General features: G+C 37.4%; 1 protein-coding gene across 1 annotated transcript in view; it reads left to right on the forward strand.

The window, feature by feature from the left end:
- The window catches only part of MROH2B (maestro heat like repeat family member 2B), a 107,821-nt gene that overhangs the window by 46,684 nt on the left and 48,148 nt on the right, over nucleotides 1–12,989 (forward strand). Inside the window, exons 20-24 of the mRNA XM_053598847.1 lie at nucleotides 343–450; nucleotides 998–1,150; nucleotides 3,909–3,935; nucleotides 4,635–4,754; nucleotides 4,975–5,054. Coding sequence (XP_053454822.1) covers nucleotides 343–450; nucleotides 998–1,150; nucleotides 3,909–3,935; nucleotides 4,635–4,754; nucleotides 4,975–5,054 — 488 coding nt within the window. The remainder of the gene's footprint in view (nucleotides 1–342; nucleotides 451–997; nucleotides 1,151–3,908; nucleotides 3,936–4,634; nucleotides 4,755–4,974; nucleotides 5,055–12,989) is intronic.

Genomic DNA, 12,989 nt, shown 5'->3' on the forward strand with positions numbered 1-12,989 from the left:
GTCAATGTCAGCTTGTTCCTGCAGCCATCCTATTTAAATTACAAACTTTCCTTAACATAGACAGCTCTTTCCTTTTCCTGTTTTACTTATCTCTATACCACTCATTTCTGGAACACTATATATTTATATGCTTACTAAATTTCTGTATTACACTAATTTCACTTACTCTTGCTTCCCTGTCAGTCCTCCTACACTCCACAAGAATGGGGAGTTTGGTGTATTCTGCTCTCTGCTTTATCCTCAGCACCTGGAAGAGTGTGTGGCACATAGTATGTGCTCAATAAATATTTGTTGACTAAATGAATGTTTAAATTCAAAATCTCATGCCTTTTCTGATTTTAGGGAATAACATCTATTTTAGGACACTGCGCTGAGAACCACTTGGATATTGTTTTAAAAGTTCTTAAAACGTTCCAAAATCAGGAAAAGTTTTTCGTGAATCGATGCAAGGTAAAAAGAATAATCTCCTTCGAAGCTCTTGGTCACTTCAAGGGTGAATGAAACTGATTTTTTTCAGTGAATATTCTTTCTCTATATTATTCTTATTATACCTGTTCCCAGGTCCTTATTCCAGGTCAGAACTGTTCACGCCCAGGCTCTATAGGATGACCAGCTATATAACAAGTCTACTCCATTTTCTCTGTCACTAATGCTGATCTGGAAGGTCCTAATGAACTCCATGTGTGCCTAGGTTTGTCCCTCTACCAACTGTTGAGCCTCCCAGTTTCTCTTATATTCTGCTTCCCTGAAGATGAAGGATCTGATAAGTAAATAGTTAACAAAAGCCTCACAGCCTCTGTGAAGGCCTGATAAGACCACAACACAGTCTTGGCCATTTACACTTACACAAACAAGAGTGTATCAATTTGAGATTCATTTTATTCACTCTAGTCCAGTCTCTTAACCCCTGTACGTAGGTTTAAAAAAATTAAAAAGCATAAGAAAAAAGAATACTCCTTAGGTCACATTTTTCACATCTCTCTTTCCTGGTCTTCAGGGCATTTTTTCTGGGAAAAAGAAACTGACCAAGACAGACATCATGGTAATCTATGGAGCTGTGGCCCTCCATGCTCCCAAGAGGCAACTTCTCACCAGGCTTGATCAAGACATCGTATCCCAAGTCCTGTTACTTTACAGCCAATGCTCTCAGGTAATACCAATGGCAGAACTGCCTACATTTCTAGACTGGGGTTCCCAAATGTTGTAGGGGCCCAGTTCCTGGGAAACTTCACGCTCAATGGATATAGACCCAAAATAGTTAGGCTCTAGAAAATTTGGGAGATGAGAACATAGTGGCATGGAAAATTTTATTATGAAATAAAGTCAGGTAATTTGTTTCTTTCCTAAGGCCTTGTGGCAGTCCATGTCCTACCACTCCTATGATGTCTTCCCGGATAAATTGTTTCCATAGTGATCTCACCCTTGTTTGAAGTTAAAACAATTAGTGCTGCTACTTTAGGGCAACTGGCTTATTATTTCCTTATAATAATCTCAGAAATGTTACTCAACCGTGGTAGTTTAACTTCAACGCGGAAATGTTTATAAACCACCAAAATGGTAAGTTCCATATGTGCATTTTTAAGTGGATAAAAAACATCATTCATCAAATTATTCAAGTCACTTTTACCTATTTTCCCCTCCATATTCATCCTTGCTACCCTGACCCTCCTCGATGGTCCTCAAACATGCCAAGAATGTTCCAGCCCCCAAACTTAGTCAGAACTGCTCTGATCATTTCTGTCTTCATAGCACTTTCCTTTGTATCTTTGGCAAACTACTTTATACACGTGGTCAATTCACCCACTTTCGCTAACAAGTACCAGGTTAGCCAATTAAGTATCACTTAAGGATCAAGTTTAAAATACAGCTTCCCAGAGAAGTTGATTCAGCAGGTCTCAGGAAAATGCTAGAAATCTGTATGCTTAAAATGTTTGTGAATGGGGTGGTACCTGTGGCTCAGTCAGTAGGGCGCCGGCCCCATATACCCAGGGTGGCGGGTTCAAGCCCGGCCCCGGCCAAACTGCAACCAAAAAATAGCTGGGCGTTGTGGCGGGCGCCTGTAATCCCAGCTACTCGGGAGGCTGAGGCAAAGAGAATCGCTTAAGCCCAGGAATTGGAGGTTGCTGTGAGCTGTGTGATGCCACGGCACTCTACCAAGGGCCATAAAAAGTGAGACTCTGTCTCTACAAAAAATAAAAAAATAACAAAATAAATGTTTGTGAATGATTCTCATTTATAGATAGATGTGGGAGCTTTCTTTGACTATGTGTACATCTGCTTCTTCTATTACACGGTCAGCACCTTGATGTTAGGGACTGTGCCTGACATTTCTTTAATCTCTCTTCTGTATCTCACAAACCACGTATCTGATGCAGACATGCTCTTGGCAGTTATTCACAAGTGTATGTGCTGAGAATATGAAATCACTGTCATAAGTATGTGCTGGTAGCAGAGAATAGGGCAATAATCCTCATATCTTAGTTGCATGAGAATTGCCTGGAAAGCCTGTTAAAACCAGAGATGTTTAATGACAGTGTTCAGGGGTGGATCACTGACTGAACATGTTCCTTAGGAGCTGACTCTGATGCCCCCAAAATCTGATAAGCAATGGGGAGAATCGAAAACACGAAAGATGTTTTTAATGTTTAGTTGATCATGGAGGAAAACAAAAAAGGAAGGGAGATAAAGATGATTAAGGTAAAGGTTACTATAAGCTTTCATGCTACGGTCTGTTCTCCTATAACACTACCTATTTACAGGAAAAACACAGAGATTATGGGGGAAATAGGGTCAGGCACAGCTGTCAAAACAGCATCATGACATACTTTATTTTTAAAAGATGGGAATCTAACTTTTTTAAAAAATTAAAAGTACAGAAGTACTACCAAAACAAGGGCTGTTTATCTTGAAACACCTGAGGTCAGTCGTGAAAGTTGTGAGTTATTCCAAAACAGTGAAAGAAGGGAGGATTATTAAATCCCACAGATAGGCTTGGCACCTGTAGCTCAAGTGGCTAGGGAGCCAGCCACATACACCAGAGCTGGTGTATACCAGGCCCACCAAACAACAATAACAACTATAACCAAAAAACAACCGGGAGTTGTGGCGGGCGCCTGTAGTCCCAGCTACCTGGGAGGCTGAGACAATAGGAGCACTTAAGCCAAGAGTTTAAGGTTGCAGTAAGCTGTCATGCCACGGCACTCTACCCAGGGTGACAGCTTGAGACTCTGTCTTAAAAAATAAATAAATAAATAAATAAATAAATAAATAAATAAATCCCACAGATATCAGATTTGGACAGGAGTGGCTCATGAGTAAACTGAGGCAGCTGGTAGATGCTTGGGGCATGTGCAGCTGCTTTGGGTGTTCCTACAAGGCTCCGTTCAACTGTGCAACTTCAGCCTCAGAGGAAATTGCTCCTAAGCAAATGTAAATTGGGCACATGCTTAAAGTGTCCCTAATACAGTACATTCATCTGCTTGGAACAACTCTGCATTTCCAAGTCAAGCACTGTAGCAGAACTGACTGGACTCTCAGTTCCAGACTCAACTGCTCTGTGACTTCCCTTTACAACTTTCCACTGCTGGCTTTTCCGAGAGCCTTTACCCTTTCTCCTTACAGAAGTCTGTAAAGCCTCTTGAAACTGACTATGAAACCTGAAACCCAAAGGCTTGAAGTCTCTATCCTCCCTTCTGTAGCTTATTCACCCCTCACTTAGAGGAAAGAATCTGCCAAGGTACAAGGTTTAACTTTAAAAATGGAGGAGGAAGGGAACAGCTCCCTTCCCCTTGGCAAGGACCTCCCTCCCCTAGCAGGGCTCCACTACTGCCTCACTGTTGTTGATGGTTGGTGGAGCAGGACTTCCTCTAACTGCTGCTAAGTATCTGCTTTTCTCTTTGATTTTTCAGATTCTGGGAATGTCTGTGATGAACAAGGTATGAGAAGAAATAAAGACAGAAAGATAGATAGATAGGTAGATAGATAGATAGATAGACAAATCATGCTTCCTTGAAGTGTGCCAACCACAAACATCTTCATGATTTGATTCCAGTGGAAAGGATCTCAGTATATAACTAATTAATCTGATTCCAAAATCAGGATTCAGTAGGGAAAACACGTAGCTATGTTCTGGTTCCAGGTAGTTTAAAAGTTGAGCTATAAACTAAAGTAGTGTTTTCCAAACTTTGAGTTGTGACCCACTAGATGACCAGAAAATCAATTTAAGAGGTCACAACCAGCAAATGTTTTTAATGAACAATGTAAACGAGAAAATAGAAAAGTATATTTTATAAAGCAACTGTTAAGTACTGTAATAGTACATTTTATTTTAGTTCTATGTTAGATATATTTTGTGCATACAGTTAAGCACTGGAATTGTAAACTTTTTCCTATTTTATGGTCTAAAAGTTTAAAAGCCACTCCTCTGGAGAACCTTCAGTGGGTGTTGTGGGAAGAGACTGACCTTTGTTTCTCCCCTTTCCCAGTAGTTAGATCCTAGGCTGGAGTAGAAATGGCAAAGGAGGCAAAGATTCTCACTCCTGTCTGGGCACATATTTCAACCCTAGGTCACATGTTTATAGACCCGAGTGTGGTGCCTAAGACTTTGGCTTGCATCATGAATTATTTTGCTTTAGGACATGGATGTACAAATGAGTTTCACAAGAAGCATCACTGAAATTGGCATTGCTGTCCAAGATGCTGACGATCACATATTCCAGTTTTCCTACAAGGAGATCCTGATTGGTTACATGCTGGTGAGTGTGCAGAGAGGGAATAAGGAAGACCCTTAGTATCCCATGACCAAGTGTACAGGGCTGTCTTGTTAAAAATGTATGAAACCCACCAGTCTCCCACTTAACAGATCTCAGCCTTATTTCTGACCCAGGGCACCCAGTGGTCCAGAGAAGTTGCAACTGTATCTGGAAACTTACTCAAGCCTTTCTGAAATATTTCACCTCCTTGCTTGTATTGCAGGACTTCATTAGGGCTGAGCCCCTGGATTCCTTAGCTACCCCTGTTCGGTGGAAAGCCTTAATCGCCATTAGATACCTCAGGTAGAAAATATTTTGTTGTTCTTATTGAAGAAGTATTTCTTCTCCCTCATCCTCTTCCTGATCAGCTGACTTATCTCTCAGTGCAGACACCAGCATACCCTCCCCCAAAGTGAATACTTTCAAACTGGGGCATTCTCTCCTTCCAAAGAGCTATAAAACTAGCTGAGAAATTGATCTTTTAATGACTGACAAGGACTAAAGAGCTGTTCCCAGAGTTATTGACACCCACATATATGAGGACTGAAATTTCTGCCCGAAATGAAATTTTTCTCCCTAGATCTTAGCCTATAGGCAAATTTTAATCTTCCAATTAAAAACTTATGAAAGCCCTGATTATATTCTAGCTGGTCAGCAGCAAGAAACATGAAGAAAAAAATAATTTTAGGCATGTTTTTAACATTTTTAAAATAATATTTTCGCTCAAAGTAAAAAAAAATAAAAGAAAGAAAGAAAGTTTATTGCCAAAATTTGAAAACTACAGAAAATGCTTTAAAATAGTGAAATCACTTATAATCTTCCTGTGTTCCACATTTCAAAACATTTTCTTCAAGTCTTTATTTCTAGTCTTCCCTTTTTATTATAGAGTTGAGACTCTATGCTGCATGCAATTTTTCATCCTGCTTTTTCTCACTTCACATTACATGTTTCCACACTAGCACCAATTCTTCATGAACAAAATCACTTTTCATTTCTTAATTTTTTACATTTGATTATGGCAAAATACATAACACAAATTTTTTCCTCTTTAAGTTGACAGTTCAATAGTGTTAAGTCCATCTACCATTCATGTTTTTGTACAACCAATCTCCAGAACTCTCCATTGTATAAAACTGAAACTGTATATTCATTGGACAACTTTCCATTCTTTTCTCCCCACAGCCCCTGGGAATCACTATGAATTTGTCTAAGTAGCTTATATAAATAAAAACGTTTAGTGTTAGCCGAGCATTGTGGCAGGTGCCTGTAGTCCCAGCTACTCGGGAGGCTGAGGCAGGAGAATCACTGAAGCCCAAGAGCTAGAGGTTGCTGTGAGTCCTGTGACATCATGTATTAGAATTACATTCCTTTATAAAGCTGAAAATATTCCATTTTATGTATATACCACATTTTGTTATCCATTCATCATTCAATGAACACTTGAGTTGTCCATTGATGGAACCTTTTGGCTATAATGAATAATGCTGCTAAGAATATAGGTATACAAATACCTCTTAAAGATCCTGCTTTTAGGTATATACCCAGAAGCAGGACTGCTAGATCATATGGTTATTCTATTTTAAATTTTTTGAGAAACTGCTACACTGTTTTACATGGCAAAAGCATCATTTTACATTCCTATCAATAGTGTGCAAGAGTTCAAATTTTTCCACATCTTTGTCATCACTTGTTGATTTCTAGTTTTGTTTTGGTTTGGTTTTTTGATAGTAGCCATTCTATTGAGTTTAAGGGTGGTATCTCATTATCGTTTGATTTGCATTTCGTGTGCTTGTTGGCCATTTGTATATCTTCTTTGGAGAAATGTCTATTCAAGTCTTTCTCCATTTTTTAAATCAAGTTGTTTTTTGTTGTAATCAAGTTGTGAGATTTTTTAATATATTACAGATATTAATCCTTATCAATATATGACTTGCAAGTATTTTCTCCCACATCATAAGTTGCCTTTTCACCCTGTTGATTGTATCATTTGATGCACAAATATATTTAATTTTGATGTACTGTATTTATTTTTCACTTTTGTTGCCTGTGCTTTTGTTATTCTGAACAAGAAATCATTGTCAAATCCAATGTCATGAAGTTTTCCCTCTATGTTTTCTTCTAAGAGTTTAATTGTTCTAGCTCTTACCTTCAGGTCTTTGATTCATAGTGAGCTGAGTTTAGTATATGGTGTAACATAATTCTTTTACATGTGGACATTAAGTTTTTCAACAACATTCGTTGTAAAGTTTGTCCTCACAACAAAATCTCAGGCTGGAAAAGGAAAAATAAATAAATGGCACTAAACTGAACTAAAAACTAAAAAGCTTCTACACTGCAAAGGATGCAATCAACAAAATGAAAGGAAGCCTATAGACAGGGAAAAAGTATTTTCAAACCCTATATCTGATAGAAGGTTCACATTCAAAATTTATAAAAAAAAACTTTTAAAACTTAGAAAATATGTAACCCAATTTTAAAAATGGACAAAGGACCAGAATAGACATTTCTGACAATAAGACATACAAATGGCTAGCATCACTCATAATCAAGGAAATACAAATCAAAACTATTACATCATCTTACATCTGTTAAGACAGCTATTATCAAAAAGACAGATAACAAATATTAACAAAAATGTTGCCCAAAATAGCAAAGCAAAAGTTGGCTATAGAGAAAAGGGAATTTCTGTACACTGTTGATGAGGATGTAGATTGGTGCAGTCATCATGGACAACAGTATGGAGGTTCCTAAAGAAATTAAAAATAGGATGACTATATGAACCAGCAATTGCACTTCTAGGTATATACACCCAAAGGAAATGAAATCATCACCTCAGAAAAAAAAAGGAAAGAAAAAGAAAAGAAAAGATCACCTCAAAAAGACATCTATACTCTCATGTTTATTGAAGCTTATTAACTTTAGCCTAGATATTGAAGCAACCTCGGTGTCTGTCAACAAATAAATAAATAAATTGTGTTTATACATACAGTGGAATATTATTTCACCTTAAGAAAGGAAAATTCTCAAGGAAATCACAAGCAAACAACTCCATTAAAAACTGAGCAAGAGGGCGGCGCCTATGGCTCGTGAGTAGGGTGCCGGCCCCATATGCCGAGGGTGGTGGGTTCAAACCCAGCCCCGGCCAAACTGCAACAACAAAAAAATAGCCGGGCGTTGTGGCGGGCGCCTGTAGTCCCAGCTGCTCGGGAGGCTGAGGCAAGAGAATCACATAAGCCCAAGAGCTGGAGGTTGCTGTGAGCCGTGTGACAGCACGGCACTCTACCAAGGGCAGTAAAATGAAACTCTGTCTCTACAAAAAAAAAAAAAAAACTGAGCAAGAGACATGAACAGAGGTCTCTCTTACCTTTTCTCCTCCATGATAGGGACCCACTTCCAACTCTCTTTGGAAGTATTCTAAACTTTCTCTTTGTTCTTAAATAAAATTCCTCTTTGTTACCCTGGAAAAAAAAAAAGAGAGAAAGAGAGACATGAATGTTCTCATGAGGATAGATGAATGTCTAACAAACACATTAAAAAATGATCATTACTAATTATCATAGAAATGCAATTAAAACACCACTTTAAGAAATCACCAAATTCCAGTGAAAATGGTGCACATCATGAGATCTCAAAACAACAGATGCTGACGTGGGTGGAGCTCATGCAATGTTGGTAGGACTGCAAACTGGCATAGCCTTTATGGAAAGAAGTATGGAGATTCCTCAAAGAACTAAAAGCAGGCCTCCCATTTGATCCAGCAAACGATTGCTAAGTGTACACGCAAAAGAGAAGAAGACACTTTTCTACAAGAAAATTTGCACACGAATGTATATAGCAGCTCAATTCACAATCACAAAGATGTGGAAACAACTCAAGTGCCCTTCAAGATGTGAATGGACTAATAAACTGTGATATACACATACAAAAGACTAAAACTAGACCCACACCTCTCACCACTTACAAAAATCGACTACAATGGATAAAAGATTTAAATCTATTAATCCATTTCTGGATCGATGGGCACTTGGGCTTTTTCCATGACTTAGTAATTGTGAATTGGGCTGCAATAAACATTTTGGTGCACATATCTTTGTTGTAATGTGATTTTTGGTCTTCTGGGTATCTACCTAGTAGAGGAATTATAGGATTAATGGCAGGTCTATTTTTAGATCTCTAAGTGTTCTCCAAACATCTTTCCAGAAGGAATGTATTAATTTGCATTCCCACCAGCAGTGCAGAAGTGTTCCCTTTTCTCTACATCATGGAATATTATGCAGCCTTAAAGAAAGATGGAGACTTTACCTCGTTCATGTTTACATGGATGGAGCTGGACCATATTCTTCTTAGTAAAGTATCTCAAGAATGGAAGAAAAAGTATCCAATGTACTCAGCCCTACTATAAAACTAATTTTTGGCTTTCATATGAAAGCTATAACCCAGTTATAACCTAATGAATATGGGGAATGGGGGGAGGGAGGGGGAAGGATGGGCGGAGGGAGGGTGATAGGTGGGATTACACCTGCAGTGCATCTTACAAGGGTACATGTGAAACTTAGTAAATGTAGAATATAATTGTCTTAACACAATAACTAAGAAAATGCCAGGAAGGCTATATTAACCAGTGTGATGAAAATGTGTCAAACTGTTTATAAAACAAATGTATGGTGCACTATGATCACATTAATGTACACAGCTATGATTTAATATTAATTAAAAAAAACAGTATTATAATAAAAAAAGGATTTAGATCTAAATTATGAAATGATAAAAACCCTAAAAGAAAGTGTGGGACAAATTCCTGATGATACCAGCCTGGGGAAAGATTTTATGAAGAAGACTTCAGCAGCAATTGCAACAACAACAAAAATAAATCAATGGGACTTAATTTAGCAACTAAATTAATTTTTTAGCTGTGCTAAAAAAACTCTGCACAGCTAAGGACAGAACAATTAAAGCAAATAGACAACCTTCAGAATGAGAAAAGATATTTGCAAGTTACAAATCCGAAAAGGACTTGATAAGCAGAATCTACAGAGAATTCAGATTAATCAACAAAAAAAGAGCAAACAATCCCACCCCATCACTGGGCAAGAGATATGAACAGGACCTTCTCTGAAGAAGATTGACAGATGGCCAAATACATGAAAGAATGCTCATCATCATCCTTAATCATCAGAGAAATGCAAATCAAAGCCACCTTGAGATAACACCTAACACCAGTGAGAATAGCACACATCACAAAGTCCTAAAGCTGCAGATGCTGGTGAGGGCATGGAGAAAAGAACACTTCTACACTCTCAGTGGAACTGCAAATTAATACAGCCTCTTTGGAAAGTAATATGGAGAATCCTCAAAAAACTAAAAGTAGATCTTCCATTTGATGTCACAATTCCATTACTAGCCCCAAAAGAAAAAAAATCATTCTATCATAAGGACATTTGCACTAGAATGTTTATCACATCTCAATTTACAGTCTCCAAGATTTGGAATCAACCCATGAATGGATTAATAAACTATGGTATATGTATACTATAGAATACTATTCAGCCATTAAAAAGATGGAGATTTTACATCTTCTGTATTAACCTGGATGGAGTTGGAGAATATTCTCCTTCTTAAAGTGTCACAAAAATGTAAAAGTACCCCATGTACTCAATTCTAATATGAAACCAGTAGATGAACAAATATATATGCCCACATAAGAGAAAAACACAATTAAACTCAAGTGAGAGGGAGGTGGGAGAAGAAAGGGAGGAGGAGAAATGTGAGAGAGGCAAAGAGGGAGGTGTACTGTCACGTAATTGGCACAATGTAAAGTTATATGGCACACCTCCTGTGGGAGGAGCACAACTACAACTTGGACTTTACCTAGCAAGCATAAATAATGTAACCTAATTGACTATATTCTCATATTAATCTGATATTTAAAAATAGATAAATAGGCTGTGGTACAAGTATACCATGGAATACTATTCAGTCACTACAAAATGAAGATTTTGTATCTTTTGTAATGATCTAGACAGATACGGAGAACATTCTCCTAGTTGAAAGATCACAAGAATGGAAAATCAAGTATCACACGTACTCAGTACTAAATTGAAACTAGTAAATTAACAACTATAGGCTCACACAAGAGAAAAACTCAATTAAATTCAAGCAATGAGGAGGGGGAAAGGGTTTCACTAAGTTCCCACCCAACAGCTCCAATGCCTGGATATATGGCATACCTCTTGGTGAAGGACACAGCTACAACCTGGAGTTACCCCTTACAAATGCAAACGATACAACCTAATTGTAAGTACCCTCATACTAATCTGAAATTAAAAAAAGAAAAAGGATTCCACCATTTGCTACAACATGGATGGATCTGGAAGACATTATGCTCCAGATAATTTACTTTTTCCCTTTACAATTTGGTTACCATTTATTTCTTTTTTCTTGTGTAATTTCTCTGGTTGGAATGTTCAGTACTATGTTAAATAGAAGTAGTATGTAAAATTGGCATTTTTGTCTTGTTTCTGATCTTAGATGGAAAGTTTTCTATCTTTCACCTTTGAGTATGGTGGTAACTACAAGTTTATTATATGTGGCATTTATTATCCTGAGGTAACAAATATTTTACTCATTTTATGGCTGCCTACTGTCTTGTTGTAAACCTCATTTTACCTAACCAACCTCCTATTGCTATATTTAATTTCTGCATATTTTAAAAACCTATAATTACCTTTATGAACACTGTAGTCAAAAAAAGTGTCTTCTGAACTTCTATGTATAATTGACAATTTTGTTCAATAAATATTATTGAGTGGCATCTATATCATTATCAGCCACTGAGCTAGGTTCAGTTTTAAAAAATGAACACAGCATAGCCCATCTCCAAAGAAATTTTAGACTACTGGAAAAAACAGATCCAAAAAATCACCCATGTAATTTTTGTGGTAAAAAGTGAGATAAGGCAAATCACAGATTGTTACATTAACAAAGATGAGGGAAGTTTGTAGAAAACAAAAATAAATAAATCTTGAAAATGAATTAAGAATTAACCAAGCTCTAGTAAACAGTGTTGTCAAGTAGAACTACAACACAAGTCATATACATCATTTGAAATTTCCAGTAACCATTTTTTAAAGAGTAAAAAGAAACAGATTAAATTAATTTTAATGACTGTTTCATTTAATACAATATATTCTGTATATTATAATTTTAACATGGATCCAATACAAAAAATTGAAAAGATAATTTACATTACTTCTTATACTAGATCTTCAAACTTCAGTGTGTTTTCCTTTTACTTCACATCTTAACTCAGACCAGCCGCAGCTCAGGTGTTCAGTAGCCATTCACAGCTAGTGACTACTCACACTTAGACAGGACAGCTGTACAACTTGAAAACTAATTTTTAATGACAGCAAGAAAATTAGCTGTTAAGGGGGAAGAAAAGATGAACTGCAAAGGGGAATAAGAAAAAATTAAGGGACATCTGTCAAAATTCTTTAAATGGCTGCAGTTTATTGTACATACATTATAACTCAATAAGTTGACATTTTAAAAAGCAGTCAGCCAGACAACAAAGATGAGAAGACTCTCATAGAGCCTTCCCTGGTGGTACTGAATTTTATTCCTCTCTTAGAAAACTGTTTTCACCCTACCCTGATAGTGTCATCATGTTTAATTTCTTTGCTAATTTGGTAACTGATAAGTGGTATCTTGTCTTAACTTATATTTACTTAATAGGGTTTTCATGTTTATTGAACATCTGTGTTTTCCCAAGTCATGTCCAGATTTTTTCATATCCTCATGTCCATGTAAATATATGAAAGTAACACAGAAGGGAAGGAAGGAAGACCCTGGTGCCATTTATTTACTGGTGCATTCGCGCCAAACTGTAATTAGTGCCACACTACTGAAAACAAAAGAGGACATGGGAAATTGATGAAACTCCCTGCCCCAGACTTAGAATCTGCTTGGGGAGATATCTCTGTCTCTGTCTCTGTCTCTCTCTCTCTCTCTCTCTCACACACACGCAGATACACACATATCACGGAGAAAACAAGGAGGTAATGCTAACGCAGACGTGTGACAAAGTGTCAAATCCCACAAAGCCAGTGATGATTTCTGCTTCACTCTAATCAGATGGAGCCGAGGCATCTTAACTGCGCTCACCAGTGCAGACTGATTCTACATCCCCATCTCTGCTACTCCTGTCACCACCTCCCCCAACATCCCAACATGTCAGAA

Source organism: Nycticebus coucang, chromosome 1, assembly GCF_027406575.1.
Source record: "Nycticebus coucang isolate mNycCou1 chromosome 1, mNycCou1.pri, whole genome shotgun sequence".
NCBI lineage: Eukaryota > Metazoa > Chordata > Mammalia > Primates > Lorisidae > Nycticebus > Nycticebus coucang.